This window comes from Cetorhinus maximus, chromosome 10 (assembly GCF_964194155.1).
Source record: "Cetorhinus maximus chromosome 10, sCetMax3.hap1.1, whole genome shotgun sequence".
NCBI lineage: Eukaryota > Metazoa > Chordata > Chondrichthyes > Lamniformes > Cetorhinidae > Cetorhinus > Cetorhinus maximus.
Window position 1 is genome coordinate 21,047,326 of NC_135888.1, and position 21,817 is coordinate 21,069,142.

Consider the following 21,817-nt stretch of genomic DNA (forward strand, 5'->3'; position numbering starts at 1 on the left):
TTCCTGGAGAGGTTTGAAAGCTGGACAGCTCCTTGACAGTTCCAAGGAGTTTCTGTGTAAAAAGGGCATGATCATATTTACTTTTAAAATCCCAAAGGGTGTCTTACATCTCCCAAAGATATCCCGGGGCCCTATCCAAAGGGGTACCCTAGCTATCCAAATGCACCCACCACTTCTGTTACCTGTGCTAACCTGCACACTCCAGACTCCACACTCCAGTTCTTCCAAAATCCCATTTCAGCGGAGGCAGCTCGTGATTTAAATGGCCAGCTGCCTCCACGAATCGCGCGTGCATGAACCCCGGCCCAACTCCAGTCTCGCCCCCGCAAAGATGGGAAATGCTGGGTTCTGAGGCGGGACTTAGATTTTCAGCCATTTGGGGGATTTTCGCCACAATGGAGAGGCACTCCGCTGTGGCGTAAACCCCGGCCAGCATCTTTATCAGGGAAGAAGATGCTGCCTAGGTCGAGGTGAAAGAGGACGTAGTTCAAACACTTGAAGGGTTTAAAATTGATAAGGAGGAGATATTGGATAGGCTGTCTGTACTTTAAATGGAGATGTATCCAAGGATACTGAAGAAAGAGAGAGTGGATATCGCAGGAGCAGTGGCCATAATTTTCTGATCTTCCTTGGGCTCGGCTGGTGTTAGAGGATTGGAGAATTGTAAATGTTACATCAGTGTTCAAAAAAGCAAATAAAGTTAAGCCCAGCAACTACAGGCCAGTCAGTTTAACCTCAGTAGTGGGGAAGCTTTTAGAAATGATAATTCAGGACAATGTCACTTGGGCAGGTGTGGGTTAATTAAGGAAAGCCAGCATGAATTTATTAAGGGCAAACCGTGTTCAACTAACTTGCTTGAGTTTTTTGATGTGATAATGGAGAGGATTGATGAGGGCAATGCTGTTGATGTGGTGTACATGGACTTCCAAAAGGCATCAGATACAGTGCCGCACAACAGACTTGTGAGCAATGTCAGAACTCGTAGAATAAAAGGGGCAGTAGCAACATGGGTACAAAATTGGCTGAGTGACAGGAAACAAAGAGTAATGGCAGTGGTTATTTTACAGATTGGACGATGGTTTATAGTGGACTTCCCCAGGGATCCCCTGCTCTTCCTGATATGTATTAATGACCTAGACTCTCGCATACAGGGCACAATTTCAAAATTTGCACATGATCCAAAACTTGGAAGCATTATGAACCATGAAGGAGGATAGTGTAGAACTTCGAAAAGACATAGACAGGTTGGTGGGATGGGCAGACAAATGGCAGATGTAATTTAATGCGGAAAAGTATGAAGTGATTCATTTTGGTGTGAGGAATGCGGAGAGACAATATATAATAGGGGGTGCAACGCTAAAGGGGCTGCAGGAGCAGAGGGACCTGGGTGTATGTGTGCATATATCATTGAAGGTGGCGGCACAGGTTCAGAGAGTGGTTAATAAAGCAGGTGGCAGGCTGGACTTTATCAATAGGGACATAGACATAAAAGCAAGGAAGTTATGTTAAATCTGTATAAAAAACTGGTTGGGCCTCAACTGTAGTATTGCATCCAGCTCTGGGCTCCACACTTTAGAAAGCATGGGAAGGCATTAGAGAGAGTGCAGAAAAGGTTCAGGAGAATGGTTCCAGGGATTAGGAACCTCAGTTACATAGAATGATTGGAGAAGTTGGAATTGTTTTCCTTGGAGAAGAAAAGGTTGAGAGGAAATTTGACAGAGACATTCAAAATCATGAGGTCTGGACAGGGTAGATAGGGAGAAACTGTTCCCAATGATGGGAGAATTGAGAACCAGATTTAAGGTAACTGGCAAAAGAAGCAATGGTGGCATGAGGGAAAACTTTTTCACGCAGCGAGTGGTTACGGTTTGGAGTGCACTGCCAGAGAGTGTGGTGGAGGCAGGTTCAATCAAGGGTTTCAAAAGGAAATTGGATCACTATCGGAAAGGTTTGCAGGGCTATGGCGAAAAGGTGGGAGAGTGGCACTAGTTGAATTGCTCCTTCAGAGGGTCAGTACAGGTGTGATGGCTGAATGGCCTTCTTCGGTACTGTAACCTTTCTTCTGTTAAGCCCCTCCTAAAAACCCATTTGCTCGACCAAGCTTTTGGGCACCCCTACTAATATCTCCTTCTTGGGCTCCGTGTGCATTTTTATCTGACTAAAGCCTCTGTTACCTGCCTTGGGAAGTTAAAGTTATTGATGCTTTTAACCCACCTGTAGCCTGGAAGGCTGTCTGCTCTTTTAAATTGCCTCTTGAAATCCAAACAATAGTTATACATTTACTGGTGCACTTATGAACTGCCTCTATTTCAGAAACATTGAAGAATAAAAGAATCTGGGTTTTTATCAGTACGCAGAGAATACCAGAAATAAACATTGCCAGAAAAAAAAAATCACATCTGTTTTTCTCTCTTTGGGTTTAAAGACTTTGGGTGCTCCATGTATGTAGGTCAATTTTTCCATAGAATTGGGAAGTCTTTGTGCTGGATTTGATCTTCAGGGGATTGTTTGTGTTATTGTGACCGAGAACCTATTTTCCTCAATTGGCTGAGCGAAGGCTGATGAATTCAGGTTTGTGTCTGTCTCCGCTGCTGTGGGCCAAGGCGGTGTAAGTTGGGTGTATAGAAGTGAAAGCTGGTGGTGCAGCGGTGGGTGAGTAGCCAGATCCCCAGGTAGTAATGAGGGAAATGCCAGTGTCTGTAAGCAGGAATCGTGCTGCAAGCACGGTGGAGTGCATTTTACACGCCACTGCTGGGCAGAAAATAGGGCAAGTGCCACCCCTCCACCTTCACGCCCGCCTCCAAGCTCATCCCCATATTATGGGTGGGGGGGGTGGGTGCAGAAATCAGCAGCCTGCCCCCACCATATTTAAATAAATAATCAAGGGTCAACTGGACTTGTTAACTAGCCAGTTGACCCCGATAATAAACACCATAAAATGGTTGGCGTTGGCAATTGGGTGGGAATGGGCAGGCCGTTTTGTCAGGGCAGGGCGGGAAGGAAGAGGATGTGCTAGGGGGTGCCTTTTGCAGATTTGGGGGGCAACCCACCCCCCCAAGCTAGTAACCCCACCTTTCTTCCTACCCGCCTGCTCCATTAGACACATCACCCCCATCCCCCTCCAACCCCCTCCCTAAACTGCCCAAACCCTCCGTGCCCAAGACCCCGGACATGCCCGGCTCGGGGATGCATTGCTCCTTTTTCTTGTTTTCTGGTTGCGCTCCCGGCCAGTGTCCACTAATGCGCTCTTGGCTTTGCCGGGACTCAGACCAGGAATTGGCCGGATTGGCCAGTCGGATTGGCTGGCAGCTCCCGAAGGAGGGACATCCTCCCCAGTGAGGGGCAGAAGTCCTACACTGCCCGACTTAGCCCACCTGCAGCGCGTTATGTCTGCGGAGCGGGCAGGCGGACTGGCACGGAGCAGGGTCGGCTCCACGCCCACTTTGCTTCGGGGTGGGGTGGGGGTGCCAACTGTCTGCACCCCTTTCCCGTAATATTCTGCCCAATAACATTAATCCCGAGCTCCAGACAAATGTAAGGAGAGAGATAAGAACCAACCATCAGAGATATGTAGCATTAAAGCAGAGATTCTCAGGACATTGCAATTCTAATTATTTCTTAATTAGAACTTACAACAGAAACATGAAATATCTGGATGGTTAGGCTGCTAAGTTGCAATACTGAAATATCAGAGAACAGGTTCTACCTTGAAAAGTTATTCCAACAATACTCTGTATCTTTAATCCTCTAAGCATTTGGACTAGAGGGCATAACCTCCGAGTAAGGGGGTCACCCACTTAAAACAGAGATGAGGAGGAATTTCTTCTCTCAGAGGGTAGCCAATCTGTGGAATTCTTTACTGCAGAGAGCTATAGAGGCTGGGTCGTTAAGTACATTCAAGGCTGAGATAGACAGATTTTTAACCAGTAAGGGAATCAAGGGTTATGGGGAAAAAGGCAGGAAAGTGGAGTTGAGGATTATGAGATCAGCCATGATCTCATTGAATGGCGGAGCAGGCTCGATGGGCCGAATGGCCTACTTCTGCTCCTACATCTTATGGTCTTATTACTGAGCCAAATACAGTGAAGGGGCCTATTCAGTTTGCATTGACGTTAAGATGAAACTGTTGTTTGTTGGCGGCTGAGGGTTCTTTTAAAAAGTGCTACCTGTAACACACCAGTTAAGAAAAATAAATCAGGATTACTATAGCCGCAATTCTTGGGGAAGTGGGTAGCGTTGCTCGGCAACGGTTTCTAATATGAGGAGGTGGTGGCAGGGTTACTCAGCAACTGTTGGTGATTAAATGGTTGCCTGTTTAGTGATTTTGCTTGCATCATTTACTTTTTTTTATTATTCCCTTTTCAAATTCATGCCACTGCTATTGAAATGATCCTAGACAGCAACTTAAAAGCTATGTTTGCTGGTAGTAGGTATGTCAACACTTCAGCCTTCATATTAACAACGCCCCCCCCCCACCACAACCACCCCACCCCCACCCCCCCACCGCCCCGCAGGATGTGTGAGAGAAGGTCGTGGTTACATATGAAATAACGGGGAATGTGACTCAACCAAGTGCTGAGGAGCCCTTTGCCAGCTTTACAATGGCAGGTTTAGTGGCACATGAGTATCCCGCCTCAGAATTCAAATTAGGATCTTATAGTGGAGTTAGCAGCCCGATTTAAATTCTACCCTGGTGAGTTTGCCAGGGCTCAGGAAACCCGGCAGTGAAAGGGAGGCAGGAGATGTCGGCTACACAAGGGAAGTGTCCTTCCGGCACTCCTTGTGAGCCAGGAGGAGCAGGAACGCTCACCAGTCCCCCATCTTTCAAAGAAGCCTTCTGCAAATCTCTCCCACAGTCACCGATCTCCCACAAGCCTTGATGGTCTCTCTCCCCCCCAGCCAACTGTGGCCAATCCCAACCCACACCTCTTTCCCAATCACTTACCTACCCCCACCACCTCAGCAGTGGTCTCTCTTCCCCAACACCACCCCACCCTCCCCTCAACCAAAAACCCTGAAAGTTGACCTCTCTCCTCATGGTTGCTGGGGGAACCACTTCCAAATCTCCCTGGCTGTGACCTTCTGCTGGTTTTGCTGCCTGGTTGCTGGCCAGATGTAAATGTGGTCAGCCGTTGGACAGGAAATGAAAGAAAAAGTGACAAACAAGGTTGTGCCTTTAAGGTTGGCAGGAATTTTTAAAAAATTCTTTCATGAGATGTGAGCGCCACTGCCAAGGCCAGTATTAGTTACCTATTCCTAACTGCCCTTGAGAAGATGGTGGTGAGCTGCCCACTTGAACCATTGCAACCCATCTGGTGCAGGGATCTGCAATGCTGTTAGGGGCAGAGTTCCAGGATTTTGACCCAGCAACAGTGAAGGAACGGCGATATATTTCCAAGTCAGGATGGTGAGTGGCTTGGAGGGGAACTTCCAGGTGGTGGTGTTCCCATGTATCTGGTGGTGGAGGTTGTGGGTTTGGAAAGTGGGTTGGGTGTTCCCATGCATCTGCTGCTCTTGACCTTCTACGTGGTAGAGGTTGTGGATTTGGGGATCTCCCCACCCCTAGCCTTGCCAGGTCTTTTGGCTGTTTGCAACTTCCTTGTGTAAATTGGGGCCGCAGGATCATGAGGTACTTGGAGATAGCAGGAACCATCAATAGTGTAAGTCCACAGAGCAGGACTGCATAGATTCAGCAGGATTTGTAGAATCGTTAGCTGGTTGAAACTAACCCCAATCTAGCTCCCTTAATGCCTCACAAGCTACAGGCACACTGGAATGAGTGATACTTATCAGGAGGCTGCTAGGTTCAATACCTGGTGTGTGTTGAGATAACTGACCTCAGAGCCAGATTCCCCTTGATCATGTAATGGTCGGTCAACATTAGCCCTTAGCCAGGGAAGGTAAAACAAACCAACCACAGCTCTACTCCTGGTTTCTCCCCCCACCGCCCTAAACACGGACACTAGGAACTGAGGAACAAGTGTAACTTTGCTCTCTATAATTGGTGAAATCCAGCAGTCACCATTGCCAGAGCTGTTGCCAGTGCTCCTGAAACTGTAGTTTTAAGAAAGAAGACTCGCACTTTTATCATCCCAATGAGAGGCATCACCTTCAGAAGAGAAGTGGTAAAGGGAGAAAAATTAGAGGTAGAAAAATAAACAATTTGGTGCACTTTGAAACTACATCAAAGCTGTTACATTTGAGCATGAAAGGGAATCTGAAGGAAAATGACATTCATTGTATCCATTGTAAAATTATAAAACATGAAACTTCAAATGAATAGCATGTATCCTGTTTTGCAGCTGCTCCCATTATATCTGTATAATTAAAAGTTTTGCATCTGGCCACATCTGAAAACCTGCACTTGGAGGTGTCACAGCTTAAATGTGTCACATTTCCTCAGGACTTTGCAATCAGCTGAATCAATTGTTTATGTTATTGCCAAGCTAATGTCCAAATGCTTAAACATCAACAAATGAAAGTATTAATGAGGAACCAGTAGAAAACCAAGCAACAACAATAGTAGCAACAGCAACACCATCTTTATGTAGTTTATATAGTACCTTTACAAGTAATAAAGTGCCCCAAGGTGCTTCACAGGAGTATTATTTGACACCGAGCCACGTAATGAGATATTAGGCAGATGGCCAAAAGCTTGGTCCAATAGGTGGATTTTAAGGAGCCTCTTAAAGGAGGAGAGAGAGATAGAGAACGATTAAGGGAGGGAATTCCAAGGCAGAATGAATTGAATCCCTTGGCTTTTTTTCCAAAAGTACCATTCACAAAACAAGTACCGGAAAGACAACTGGTACAATTATCCAGATAATTTTGTCTCACTGTTTCACCCCCTTTCCCACTTAGTGTGCATAGCTGAAATAATATTATGCCCAAAACGTTACACAATGCTGAAAAAAATCACTAAACTCACCGAAAAGGTTAGATATATAACACCACAAGAGGTTTCTCTGTATGAGCCTTGCGGTTTTGCAAAGCAAGTTTCAGTTGAATTTTGATTACTGCCTTAGGCAGATCCTGACCGCATTACGCTGGTTGTATTCAGCTTCTGTGAAACTATATTAACCAAAGAATGAAGCATGATAATCCACATCGAATAACACAGAGGTAATTTCTTCACTGGGTGTCTTAGCTGGTGGAGAATATCAAGAGTTGAGGTGGTAGCGCCAGTTGTTGCTGGAAGAAGAGGGATGAAAAATCCATGGTGGTCACTTCTGGTGTAGGTGCCAGGAGTGTTTTGCTTTGGATCCTCCAGCACTTTTTCATAGCGGACTTTGGACATCCCTTCTTCGCACAGCAATGGGAGGTGCCTGCAACACTCTGAGATGAATCTAGGTGTCCACCTGCTCCCAGACGCCAGAGCGTTGATTGTTTGCTCCCTCCTGCCTCCCTACCAGAAAGAATAAATGTCTCATGACCTTCTTCATAATGTGGCAAATTTTAAAAAAAATATAATTATTTTTGTGCTTTTTCTTTGAGGGTTTATGACTATGATCCAGGCTTGCACCGCCTCCAGTTGGGTCCACATTCTTTGGCACTCTTCCCACCTGGCACTTTACCTCTTTGACTTGCCCATTCCCAGCAGACGCTTTTCCTCGACCCTCCTTCTCCCACTCCCATCAATTAGGGTTACCAACTGTGATTAAATGTATCCCTGGAGGTTTCATCGGAAGACTTGCCCCCACGCTCCAGCCATTCGTCAGTCAATGCATCTATCCTTGTGACGCGCTACCTTCCTATGCCAATTAGAAAGCAAAAAGACTCATTATCCAATTGGATAATGCTTGACTGTCAGCCAAACAATTACCCCACACCCCACCTCCCAACATTTTCAATCCTTTTGTATCTGGTGAAGAGAAATGTTCAAAGGAAATTAAGAAAAAAACTTTTTCAATGTCCCAATGATATTTCTCCAGGGTTGCAAACAGCCGTGTCCTGGAGATTGATCTTCAACTCCTGGAGATTCTCAGCCAATCCTGGAGGGTTGGCAATCCTCCCACCAATTCATGCTGGCCTAGTTCTCTTCATTCCTCCTCAGTTTAGCTTGGCTCTATTCTTCCAGCACGGTTGAAACAGGTGCACGGGTAGGCCATTCAGCCCTTCAAGCCTGCTCCGTCATTCAACACAGTCACCACCTCAACTCTAGCTTCCCGCACTATCCCCATTTTCCATAATACCCTTCGTATCCAAACACCCATCGATTTCTTTCTTGAATATACTCAACAACTGAACATCCACAGCTCCCTGGGTTGGAAAATTCCAAAGATTCACAACACTCTGCGTGAAGAGATTTCTCCTCATCTCAGTCCTCAGCGGCTGAACCCTTATTTTGAGATAGTGACCAACCCCCCCACCGCCAGCCCAGTCCTTGATTCCACAGCCAGGGGGGGAAATATCCACCCAGCATCTATCCTATCACGTCCCTGGCTAAAGATTTTATATTTTTAAACGCGATTACCTCTCATTCTTCTTGGCAATATATTTCTGGGCAAGGAAACAGTCCGCCGCCCGCAATCAGCCCCCAACCACAATTTACAGCCAGCCAACGTGAAACCCCTGCTGCTGAGAATCTCAGCGCTGCCAGGGTGGGGATGGGAGGAGCGCGAGCACAGAAGTCTGTGTGTGCACGGGGTGGGGGGAGCGTGATCTGACAGCTCCCTGAAGGCGGGCTCAGGGAGCTGAACAGTTTTAAAATCAGAAAATAAAGATTTTTAAAACCTGAAAACACGTCCCAACTCGGGACCCACTCACGATTACACGAACAGAATAAAAATCCTGCCCAAATATTTATATTTTTTTCATTTGATTGTGGAAACCTCATCCCGCCCGTGGATGAATTTTGCTTAAAATAAAAATCAAAAGGCCGCCTGGCCGATTTGCCCGCCCGCCAACCATAAGGTTGGATGGGCAGCGAGAAATATGTTTAAATTAATTGATTAAGAGCCTTAGTAGGCCACTTAATTGTTGGCGGACGCGCTGCTGACTCCCACGCGTGCCCGCCGACCGAAATAACGCGCGAGTGTGCGATGACGTCGGGACGCTCGCCTGACTTCATCTCGAACTATTTCAGGCCCAATCAGTTCGGGCCCGTGGGATGTAAAACCCTGCTCCTGGTCCACTCAATCTCTCCTCGTAGGATATTCCCCCTCATGTCCCAGGAATCTCTCTGCTTTCAGCTCAAAGCTGTGCTCTTTTCCAATTTCTCTCCATCTCCCCTTGACGGGGGCACCCTTCTCTCATTCCTATCCGTTCGCCCAGTCATATGCTCTCCTCTGATTCTCCTCCCCTGCCTGAAGCTGCATATTCCAGGAGATCAGAAGTCTGTGAGTGAGGGCGGGATTTTGATCGCCAGTGCAGTAATCTTGGGTAAAAGTGATGGGGAGCAGCACTGATCCTCATTCCCAAACGCGGACAGCAGACTTAAAGTCTGAAACAATGCAGTTGGGTGACTTGTTGGCGGACCTTTCTGTTTTGCCCGCATTGTGTGCAACCTTGGGCTGCAATAGTCTGAGCGATGGCTAGATTGCTAATGAACAAAATATGCAAATTGGATAATAACCAATTTGCGCACAAATGGACTGCTGTGCTTGTCCAGACTCTGAAGCACTCCTTCTGTGTGAGACAGCACTTTCCATGTACTCTTCAGTTTGGCATTATTCTTGTGGCTTTTTTACTGCCTAGCTTAGCTATTACACATCTTTTCTTTTATCGCCCTTTCACTGTTGCACCTGTTTGGATATTGTTCACCAGTTTCCCTCCGTTTCCAGCTTTTCTAAATCCAGTCTGCTGATCATTAACCCGATTAACTGTTTGTCTGTAGTAGAAGCCTGCAGTCCCGATGTTACTTTCCCCACGCCCTGATTTCCCTCATTTCTACAAAGAGACATGAGGAGGTCTTGTGGCACAGTGCAATAGGTCCAAGTATTCAAGTAGGTTTCTTATGACCTTGTCCAGTCAATGAGCTGTTTTTAATGCCTTGTGAACCTGACACCTGACCCTGCCCAAGTTTCTCGCCTCTTCCACATTACTCTGCCATCACCAATTTTATGTAATAGTTGTTGCTTGTTTTGTTTATGCCAGGTATATAATCTCAAATTTCCTGACATTGGTTTCTATCTGTAATTCTTTTGCCTATTTCTGCTATCTTATCAATGCTTCTTTTCAGCTTCTTTTGGGCTTCAGAATTGTTGGCTATGTCCTTTATTTTAGTATTGTCCTCAAATTTAGGGTTATCAAATCATACAGCACAGAGAGAGGCCATTAGGCCCCTCATATCTGTGCCGGCTTTTCCAAAGAGCTAGCCAATGAATCCCGCCCTCCTGCTCTTTCCCTATTGCCCTGTCAATTTAGACTATATCCAATTCTCATTTGTAAGTTACTTCTGAATCTGCTTCCACTATCCTTTCAGACAGTGTATTTCAGATCATAACAACTTGTTATGTTTAAAAAAAAAAGTTTATTTTGCCAAACATCTTAAATCTGGGCTCTTTGATTACTGAGGCTTCCGGTGGTAGAAACAGTTTCTCCTTATTTATTCTATCAAAACGATCCATGATTTTGAACACTACAATCAAATCTCCCCTTTGCCTTCTCTGCTCCAAGGAGATCAATCCCAGTTTCTCCAGTCTCTCCATGTAACAATAATTCCTCATCCTTAGCACCATCCTAGTAAATCCCCTAGTAAACCCCCTCTGCACCCTCTCCAAGGCCTAGACATCCTTCTTAAAGTGTGGTATCCTGAATACTCCATCTATGACCTAACCAAGGTCTAATAAAGGTTTAGCATAACATTCTTGATTTTGTACTCTGTTCCTCTATTAATAAAGCTAATATGCTTGTAAAACAGGCTTCTCCTGGCACCTTTGAAGATTTGTGTGCATACAGTCTCAGGTCTCTTTGTTCCCACACTCACTTTAAACCATTTAGTTCATATTGCCTTTCCTTATTCTTCCTATTGAAATGCATCACTTCAGACTCCTCTGAATGAAATTTAATCTGCCATATGTCTTCCCATTTCACCAGTCTGTCTGTGTCCTCCTGAATTCTCTTACTTTCCTCCTCACTGTTTAATACATTGCTGAGCTTTGTGTCATCTGCAGACTTTGAAATGATGACCTGTATGCTCAAGTCCAGGTTATTACTATGCATTAGGCTGATGCATGTATATTGTACAAAAGCTAATCCACATATGTAATTATCTTGTATGTCTTTAATTCCACTTATAATGTACTGGAGTGTTGTTGAAGAAACCTCCCAGTCATTTTGCTTAAGATCTTCCCACTTTGCCTTCAAGTGTCGTATAAAGGATTAACAGATGGAATAGGCTAATGTATGATGTGGATAATGATGTATCACTGACAGCAGTCAGTCATCCTGAGAGGGATGTTGAAACCATGCCTAGGAGCTACGTACCTACTCTAACCTGTTTAGATATATTACTAATAAACAAGTGTTAAGCAGATACCAGAGTATGTCTACAGCCTGTCTAAGATCCAAGTCCTACGCCTAGGGTCTAAGGTAGAAGGGCCCATCTCAGAACATGGTGGCAGCCGTGGAGACATCTGGTCTCTGATACTTTTCAATCCTAGATCATGACAAACTTCATCATTCATTGTTATGTTGGGTGGGAATCTCAACCTCCCTACACCCCAAAGACACAAATCAGGAGTGTGGCGGAATACTCTCCTCTTGCCTGGATGAGCGCAGATCCAACAACACTGAAGAAGTTCAACGCCATCCAGGATAAAGCAGCTGCTTCATGCCCTCATTTCTCCTTTTGTAGAAATAAGCCCGAAAGTTGGCTGCCAATAGCACACTCCTGTTTGTCTTGGAGCAGAATCCTAGTGTAGCCATTTGGATGTAATCAGGGAATCACATGGGAAAATGTGGGTTTATTGATCAGTCTGTCCGGTTTAAGCCCGTAGTTATGAGGTGGGTGCTGTGCTGTTATAGAACCATGAACAGGATCTCGCCAACGCTTCCTGTGAAAAACCAGCTCGCAAAAGATTTCCACCAAAGTGGAGCGGCCAAGGTTTCTGAGGGTGAACCTGCCCAAAATCAATCAGCAACGGTGACTTGCAAAAACAGCCAGATCATCACTGTGCTTTCTAAATCTTTTTGCTCAGCATGGAGATTACTGTGTCATAATTAACACCCTCATTAAGAGGTGACCTTGTCAAGTCTGTGTCATTTTCTGAAAATTCTTAACTCTCTGTGGAAAATATTACTGATATTCTGACAAATAATCCATGAACTCCCTCACCTCAAGCAGGATTAGTAACTAATTGCTGTACTGAAAGATAGAATAATGACTATATAATACTTTAATATATATTAATTATTTCTGCGCAGGGTGCCCCTGGCCCTCCAGGACTACCGGGCTTGGCTGGAAAAAGAGGACCTCGGGTAAGTGCTTGAATTTCTTTATTCTAAAGTTTAACTCCTCAGAAGTGTTGGTTTGAGTATCAACCCCTTTCAAGAGCATAAAACAGTGAAAACAGCCATTTAAAGTCAGCATCAATGTTGTAGTAGTAGCCTCGGTACTGAAACTTTACCTGGTAACTAAAATTAATTCATCGCCTTAATCCTGAGTTTATGTTCATATTCATGATTGTTCTGATGTCAAAATACTCCCAATAAAAAAATCAACTTAACAGATCCAGTGAATAGGCAATGAATAAAATGGTGATAACTCCACAGATGGCACCTAAAACTTAATATATCTGCAAATTCTCTTATTGTCCTTGTTCTCCATTTAAGCCTTGAATGCCACTTTTCCTAATTGTCTTTCAATATGAAGACAAATCAAAAGATTTCAGGAGGTCAATGGCAACCAGAAGTTGTGCTGATAAAGGTATCTCAAAGACCAGGATGGCAACTGCTCAGTGCCCCTCCTTGTTTGTATGCACACATGCCTGGGCAATTTGTATCGTCACCATACGTAAGACTTCAAATTCTCCTTGGTGCATGGGAAGTAGGCAGAAATTCCAATACAAATGGAGGTAAGGCCTTATTCTTTCCTGGGACATGGGTGCCTGCCCAATATTTCTGCAGGGAAATGAAACAGTGGGCTGTGTTTCACTCCCCATCCTCCTTCCTCTCCTCTTCAGGGTGTAACTTCCCGGTCTTTTGGAGAATCCTCATTCCAGCGAAACATAAAGGGAGCAGAGACAAGGCGTAATAGGGCAAATATTTGTCTGGATCCATTTTCAGGTGGTCGAAATTGGGGCCTTGGGCCTCATTTCAGTCAGCTTCTGCCAGGCCTCCACAGACAGCTCCTCCATCTTGGAAGCGAATTTTAGGCTATGCCTGTCCCGTAGTCAGTACCAGGAGGGGTGAAGGAGAGGAGAACAACAGGGGCAGCCCAATCACGCATGTAGCCCTGACACCACGTGAACATAAAAAGAAAACTAAACCTACATTTTTGGTGGGTAGGCCACATCCACACCTAGAAAACTGGAGGGGAGCAGGCCTTATGCCTGTTAGTGTTCAGCGCAACCCAATTTCCCTGAGGATTCACTAGGCCCCTGATTAGCATATGCAAACCCCTCTCCCAGCACCTGTTTTAGGCAACTACCTGATATGGCCTAACTGAATATTGTTTCTACGAGCATCCTTGGGCACAGAATGTTGTTTCCTGAAATTGGAGCTTGTACATAGGCTGCCAACCCTCCAAGAATGGCCTGGAATCACCAGGAATTGTTGATCAATCTCCAGGGCACAGCTCTGGGCAACCCTGGAGAAAAGTCAATAAGGACATTGTAAAAGATTGTTTTTGTCATTTACTTTGAACGTTTATTTTTACCAGATATAAAAATATTGAAAATGGGGAGGGGGTTGCTGCTGGTGGGAGAGGGGTGTGGGAGGAAAGGCTGTTTGGCTGACTGACAGTCAAGCATCGGCCGACTGGGTCTTTTTGCTTTCTAATTGGCGGAGGAAGACAGTGCATCTCAAGGATGGATGTACGGGCTGAATAATGGAAAGAATGCGGGGGCAATTCATGTGATGAAACCTTCAGGAATACATTTAATCACAGTTGGAAGCCCTACTTGTGCACCCATTTTATGCCTGAAAGACAGGTGCAGCAAAGCCTACTTGTAATCACACCCATTTTACAGCTGCTTTGTGCCCAGGAACCGAATGGTCCCTGACTACACACGAGGGGAAAATTGGCCCTTTTGTGTAACGTCACTTGACAAAAATAACCAGACCCCTTTCCCTAATTCAGGCTTGCGACATGCTTTTCCCTGAAGACAATGCTCGTTTAAATGTGCAATGCCGCATCTTCCTGCACAGCAAACCTATTTGTTCCAGCAGGTTATGGAAAGAAATAAGTTGGTGCAGGCGTTGGAACATAAATTAAGCCCATTGTACCTGCATGTGGTCTTAACTCATTTGTTTACCCTCCAGCTTGCCAAGGCAGGCACTGTGATTTGCAAATGAACTGTAGATTTTATCAAAACTGATGTAATAGTGGGGTGTACGTAAAATTGTGAAAATAGCATCGTAAGTAACTGAGGAAAAATGTGTACTTACTGCAATATATAAAGTTTAGACAAATACAAGTGAGAGCTGGGCAATTGTCCAACGTATAAAATTAATCAAAGTAGACATAAGAAAACATGAGCAAATTACCAGTGAAATACCGAACTACAATCTAACTTGGGTACAGAGCATAGGACAAACCTTCTCATTTCTAGTCTCCTCATGTAGCGGATCATTGAATGGTTGCAGCACAGAAGGAGCGCAGTTGGCCCATCGAATGCATGCCAGCACTCTGTAAGAGCAACTCAACTAGTCCTACCCTACCCTTTCCCCAGAACCCTGCAAATGCTTTTATTTTCAGGACCTTTTCCAATTCCCCTCTTTTGAGAGCCACAATTGAATCTGCCTACATCGCACACTCTAACCCTAAACTCAAGATGTGACTGCTCTCTCAATCCAAATACACTGCTTTCAAAGTTTTTTTTTTGTTCTTTCCTGGGGTGTGGGCATTGTTACCCATCCCTAATTGCCACTTGAATTGAATGGTTTGCTGGCCATTTCAGAGAGCAACTGTGGGTCTAGAGTCCCATGTAGGCCAGACCAAGATAGCAGATTTCTTTCCCTAAAGGGGGCTGAATGGTCCCTGACTACACACAAGGGGAAAATTGGCCCTCATTGGAACTCATCAGTAAGTCTTTACAACAATCAATGATTTAGCTCCTATATTTATATTCCAAACTTATTGACTGAATTTAAATTCCATCAACTGCCACAGTGGGATTTGAACCTATGGCCCCAGAACATTAGCCTGGGCCTCTGGCTTCACTGACTTTACCATTACACCACCATCTCCCACAGCTGATTAGGCTACACCTCACACCCTCCTATAACCTCTTGGAATGGCCAGACTGGATAATGGCAAGAAAAACCTAGGCGGACACCAATAAAGAGCATGAACTGAAAAAAGTGGCAGACGCAAGTGGAACCAAACTCAAAGTGAGCATATAAACACGAGAGAGGAACATACCCCCCTGCTGCACGAATAACGCTCCCTAACCCTAATGCAGCTCAGATAACTGCTGACATCACTGTGTGGGAGGTGTCAATACAGGGACTATGGGCAGAATTTTCCTCTCGTCGAGCAGGTGTGCGCCCAACCCGAGCGAGCATAAAGGTCGCGCGATGACATTGGACGAGCGTCCTGACATCATCACACAGCCGCGCGATATTTCGGTCGGCGGGCGTGCTACCGACTCTTGCGCGCGCCCGCCAACAATTAAGCGGCCTATTAAGGCCCTTAATCAATTAATTGATGAGAATTTTCCGCTGCCTGTCCAACCGTTTGGTGGGCAGGCAGGCGAATAGGCCAGGCGGCTTTTGCAGTTTTTGCGAAACCTCATCCATGGGCGGGATTCAAAAAAGTAAAAACTTTTAATGCTCCTATTTAACAGAGTCACCCGAGGGGACATGTTTTCATTATTTTAAGCATCTTTATTTTAAGGGTTAAAAATCTTCAGCTCCCTGAGGCAGTTAATTGGCCGGCCAGCGTGAAATTGCGGTGGGGACCCGATCGCAGGCGGCAGCTGGTTTTGTGGCTGCTCCCAGGGTTGCCCATTGTGCCCTCCCGACGAGGGCAAAATTCTGCCCTATGTGTTACACTCCACCATATTAGGTGAAAAGCCTCCCGCTGCATGTGCAGTAAGGTAAATGACACTGTGTAGTCCCTGCTGTTGTACCAACCTCCATCTCGAAGCAGGGTCACAGGGATTAGTTTACCCATGCGAGTCAGTAGGCACCCTTGACACTCTGAACATGCACCCTGCACCATCTCTCGCCCTTTGATGAGGAGGGCGATGATGCCAGCTGTGCAAGGGAGGGGCGTCAGACCTGAGGAGAAGGAGCCATTTACAGTATTAGTTAATATGGAGGAGACAAAGGGAAGTTGGGCAGTCGGCAGTTTAGTGGAAATGAGGACAAGAGAGCAAAATGTTTTCACAGACACGGTGAGCTGTGTGACAGCGTGGGGGGAATTAGGGGAGAAATTAGAGAGAGGTGTGTGTGTTCAGGGCTCGGGCAAGAAGAAACCTGGGGGGAGTTTGGCTTGGTGGGGAAGGGGAAGGGGATGAGCCTCAATCTTCATGAGCTCCTTCAGTTATTGAAGATGAGAATAGAGGGGACAGGAATTTAAGGAAATGATTGATGGTGGGAAAAAAATCCAGCAGCAATCTTTGCTGTTTACCTCTCTCTCTCTTGTGAAACCCCTTTTTGAGGTTGATGCAGTGTCCTCTATCTCTGTCACATACTCTTTTGTTTGCCTTGGAGGGGTTGCAGCGTACGTTTATCAGAATGATACCTGGACTCCAATTATACAAACTAAGGTTGTATTCAATGTTCTCTCTAAGCTGCAGGAGTCCGCAGCCACGCTGTAATCGGGAATGTGCCATGCACAGCCACGCAGAAGCAGCATTCCCTTTGTGGTGAGCAACAGGCACGGCCACGTGTAAATCATAAAAGAGCCGTGCAGTGCAACAAGCCGGCAGCGTACAGCAAAGGGACGTTAGGGGGGCGTTGATTGCATTTCCTAGAATTTGGAAGGTTATGGCATGATTTACAAGCTACAACACTGGTATCCACCTAGCAATGTGGTAAATTGCCCAGCCAAGTCCTGTCCACAAAAAGCAGGACAAACCCAACTTGGTCAATTACCGCCTCATCAGTCTAAGCTCGATCATCAGCAAAGTGATGGAAAGGATCATCAACAGTACTGTCAAGCAGCACTTATACAGCAATAACCTGTTCATTGAATCTCATTTTGGATTCAACCAGGACCAATCAGCTCTTAACCTCATTACAGCTTCGGTCCCAACATGGACAAAAGAGCTGAACTCAAGAGGTGAGGCGAGAGTGACTGACCTTGACATCAAGGTAACATTTGACAGAGTGTGGCATCAAGGAGCCCTAGCAAGACTGGTGTCAGTGGGAATCGGGGGGGGGAAACTCTCTGCTGGTTGGAGCCATACCCAGCACAAACGAAGATGGTTGTAGTGGTTGGAGTTGAATCATCTCAGTTCCAGGACATCACTGCAGGAGTTCCTCAGGGCAGTGTCCTAGGCCCAACCATCTTCAGTTGCTTGATCAATGACCTAAGGTCAGAAGTCGGGATGTTTTCTGATGACTGCACTTTTCAAACCCACGACCTCCACCACCAGATGCATGTGAACACCACCACTTGCAAATCCCCCTCCAAGCCACTCACCATCCTGACTTGGAAATATATCGTCGTTCCTTCACTGTCGCTGGGTCAAAATCCTGGAACTCCCTCCCTAACAGCACTGTGGGTGTACCGACACCACATGGCCTGCAGTGGTTCAAGAAGGCAGCTCACCACCACCTTCTCAAGGGGCAATTAGGGATGGGCAAGAAATGCTGGCCTAGTCAACAACGCCCACGTCCCGTGAAAGAATTTTTAAAAAATTGACTGAAATTTTCAAGATGTTGATGGGAACAAATAGGGTGGACGGAGAGAAGCCATTTCTGCAGGCTGGGGAATCTAGGACTAGGGGAGGTAGTATAAAATTAAAGCCAGATCTTTCAGGAATGAAATTAGGAAATACTTCTAAACACAAAGGTTAGTAGAAGTCTTCCGCCATCAGCAAATGCTGATAGGTTAATTGTCAATTTTAAATCTTTGATAGATTTTTATTATCCAAAGGTATTAAAGCGTATGGGACAAAGCTGGGTAACTGGAGTTTGGTCACATATCAGCCATGGTCTCTTTAAATGGTGGAACAGGTTTGAGAGGCTGAATGGCCTCCACCTATTACTATGTCTCTTTCACATATTTGTGACATCACCCACTCTGAAAATCCCGTCACAGCTGCCAATAAAATAGTCGACCATGATCCTGTTGGTAAAACGTGAGGTGATGCGATTTTGTAATATTCCTTACTCCACATCCGGATTAGCAAATTCCCTGCTGGTTCTGCAGCATGATGAGCTCGTGAGCTGCCTGAGAAGTGTTAAAAGAGTGTTGTTGCCGGCACATCCACCATCACCTCGTTTTTATTGCTACTGACAATCACGTTCTGAAGCCGGGCACGTTTTAAACACGTTCTTTTCTGTGGTTTTGTCCATTTTCCTGAAAGAAACTGTCTGATTTTCAGGCCCAGTGAAATCTGCTTACTTGCAGCAAAGCTGGTACTGAACCCTTCTTTAGCTCTTGTAAGAGTGAATCATTTATTTGCTGTAGTGGTTTGTATATTTGCTCAGCTGACGTAAACAGGAGTCAGTGATTAGAGGGCAGTGCAGACAACTGACCCTTTACAATTTTTGTATAATTGTCATGCAGGTTGTTCTGAGGGAAGTTGGATTGAAATGATACTCAGTGGCCTGAAGTTTCAGCTTGGCTGGCAGGCGTGGTCGAGGGGCAATCGCGTACGGAGAACAACGTTGCCTGGGTTGAGGGCCGGGAGGAGGGCGAGCGCTGAAGTCAGCGCGGGCGTGGGGTGAGCACGGAATTAAAGTTCCATGAAGGTAGAGAGCTGCCTCAGGGAGCTGAAGAATTCAAATGCAAAAAAAAATAAAAGATTTTAAAAACCAGGAAAAAAATGCCCATGCATCAGAATCAGTCACCGGAACATATGGATGATGAAAACTCTGCCCAAACATTTTTATTTTTTTTTAAATTAATATCGGAGACCTCATCCCACCCTTGGGTGAAGTTGCCTGAAAAATGCAAAGGCCGCCTGGCCGATTCGCCCTCCCGCCAACCGTAATGTTGGACGGGCAGTAAAAAATCCCGGCTAATCGCACCGTTAACAGGCTTAACAGCCCTCTTAATTGCCAGCGGCGCGCTTCTGAGTTCAATGTTGCGCCTGCCGACTGAAATATCGCACAAGTGCGCGATGACGTCGGAACGCTCGCCCAACGTCATCGCGCGCTATTTGACGCTCGAACGTGCCGGGGGGGCGCGCGCCCGCATGCCAAGCGAAAAATCCTGCCCAGTGAATTTTGGATCATGCGAGGTACTGGTTTTGTTGAAATATTATAAACTTTCCGTAGCCGCTGAACTCAAGAGACTGGGAGGTGGACCTTTCTCAGTGGGGAAGTGTGGGTTTTCTGGGGCACATTTTTCTCAGGTAGTATTCCCAGTGCAGAACTTCATGGGGCACGTGGGAAGTTTTAGGCAGCGAGTAGTGCACAGATTTTTAAGTGCATTTCAAAAGTATTGTATCTCCATGGCAGGGACACTAAATCGTACGATTTGCCCAATAGTTTCTATGATGATTTTATACATAGCTTCCTATTTGAGCTTGCAGCTGTTATCATGTAACAAATATAACAACAGAAAACAAGACCCAATGGTACATCACAAAAAAATTAATACTCAGATACTTACAATAGAAATACGATTATATAAAGCAATGGGCAAGTTTTTTTCCCTTGTCGGGTGGGCATGCGTCCAACCCGAACAAGAGTGAAATAGTGCGAGTGTCCCGATGTCATCGCGCACCCCCTTCGTGATATTTCGCCCAGCGGGTACGTGCGAGAAGCGGCAGCGTGCCCGCCGACAGCAAAGAAGCCTCTTAAGGCCCTTAATCAATGAATCAAATGGAATTTTCCACTGTCCGTCCAACCGGTCGGTTGGCGGGCGGGCGAATAGGCCAAGCGGCCTTTGCATTTTTTGCGAAACCTCATCCACGGGTGGGATGGGGTTTCGACCAGTGATTTAAAAAAAAGCTTTTAAAACTCATTTTTAACATTCCCCGCTCATGTGACAGTGTCACATGAGGGGACGTGTTTTCCTTATTTTTTTTAGCTCTTTATTTGTAATGTTAAAAATCTTCAGCTTCCTGGGGCAGTTCTGTGCCTTCGGGGAGCTTTCACTGAGCGCATCCCGCCGCGCGTGCGCACGCTTCAACGCTCATGCTCCACCCCCACCCCGGTAGCGCTGAGGCTCTGTACGCGCCTTTCTCGCTGGCTGGCTGTTAATTGGCCAGCCAGTGTGAAATCACAGTCAGGGCCCGATCGCGGGCGGCAGTCAGTTTCGCAGCATCTCCTGGGCCCGCCTGACGAGGTAAAAATCCTGCCCAATTAGTTTACCTTTTATACAATCACTCGCCAATGTCATATCAGTTTGTTCCTGAGATCATTAGATCAAAATGCCAGCAACGAGTAGCCACTCAGGGCCACCCAAGTCAGTGTCAAAGATCAGTATTCAGCTTTGGCATTAATGGTGTACAAATGAATACAGGTAGAAAAAGCAATGAGAAGCACACGTTTAATCTGTGAACAGATATTTAGCTCAATAAAAAGCGTAACATATAAAACGCAAAGATCACCTAGTGAGAAAGGAAAGTGACTGAGAATAATGCTAAATGGTCCCAGAGTTGACTGTTCAATTTTTTTCTATTCTGTCCCTTCAACCGAGAGCCATATCAGAGTTCCAAATCTTTTACTAGAACTTTAACAAAACCCCAAATTAGCAGTGGAATGCACCACAAAACAGTCATCCAAGGCACACTGCACTTTCCAATTGCCAAAAAAGTTTGGGAACTCCAGTTATGAGTTTCCGAATCTATCAGAAAGCCAGCTATTAATGAGGGATTGAGCACATTCAAATAGTTGTCGCTATATTTTTCTATATTTAAGTAGTCTGCATATAGATGTCATTGCAGATTAAGTTCAAATTTCACTGAAAAAAAATATCGGTGCTGGATGGTTATGGAGGATTTGGAGTCAAGGCAGGTGGATAGAATTTTTAAAAATTTGTTCATGTGGGTGTCACTAGATAGGCCAGCATTTATTGCCCATTGTTCAGAGGGCATTTAAGAGTCAACCACATTGCTGTGAGTCTAGAGCCACATGTAGCCCAGACCAGGTAAGGGCAGCAGATTTCCTTCCCTAAAGGACATTAGTGAACCAGATGAGTTTTTAACGACACAAAAACAAAAGTAGCTGGAAAAACTCAGCAGGTCTGAAAGCATCTGCGGAAAGGAATGCAGTTAAACATTTCGAATCCGTATGATTCTTCATCAGAAGAGTCTGATGAAGTTCTGATGAAGAGTCATATGGACTCAAAACGTTAACTGTATTCCTCTCCGCAGATGCTGTCAGACCTGCTGAGTTTTTCCAGCTATTTTTGTTTTTGTTTCAGATTTCCAGCAACTGCAGTATTTTACTTTTATCTGAGTTTTTACGACAGTTGGCAATGGTTTCATGGTCGTCATCATTATACATTTATTGAATTCGACTTCCACCATCTCCCTCATCCCCAGAGCATTACCCTAGGCCTCTGGAGCATGAGTCTAGTGATAAT

The 21,817-nt window shown here is 45.5% G+C and overlaps 1 protein-coding gene across 2 annotated transcripts in view; it reads left to right on the forward strand.

Moving 5' to 3' along the window:
- col27a1b (collagen, type XXVII, alpha 1b) overlaps positions 1 to 21,817 on the forward strand; it is a 605,111-nt gene that overhangs the window by 76,325 nt on the left and 506,969 nt on the right. For both annotated transcript variants that reach the window (XM_078550110.1, XM_078550108.1), the window contains exon 4: positions 12,367 to 12,420. In XM_078550110.1, the coding sequence (XP_078406236.1) occupies positions 12,367 to 12,420 (54 nt within the window). The remainder of the gene's footprint in view (positions 1 to 12,366; positions 12,421 to 21,817) is intronic.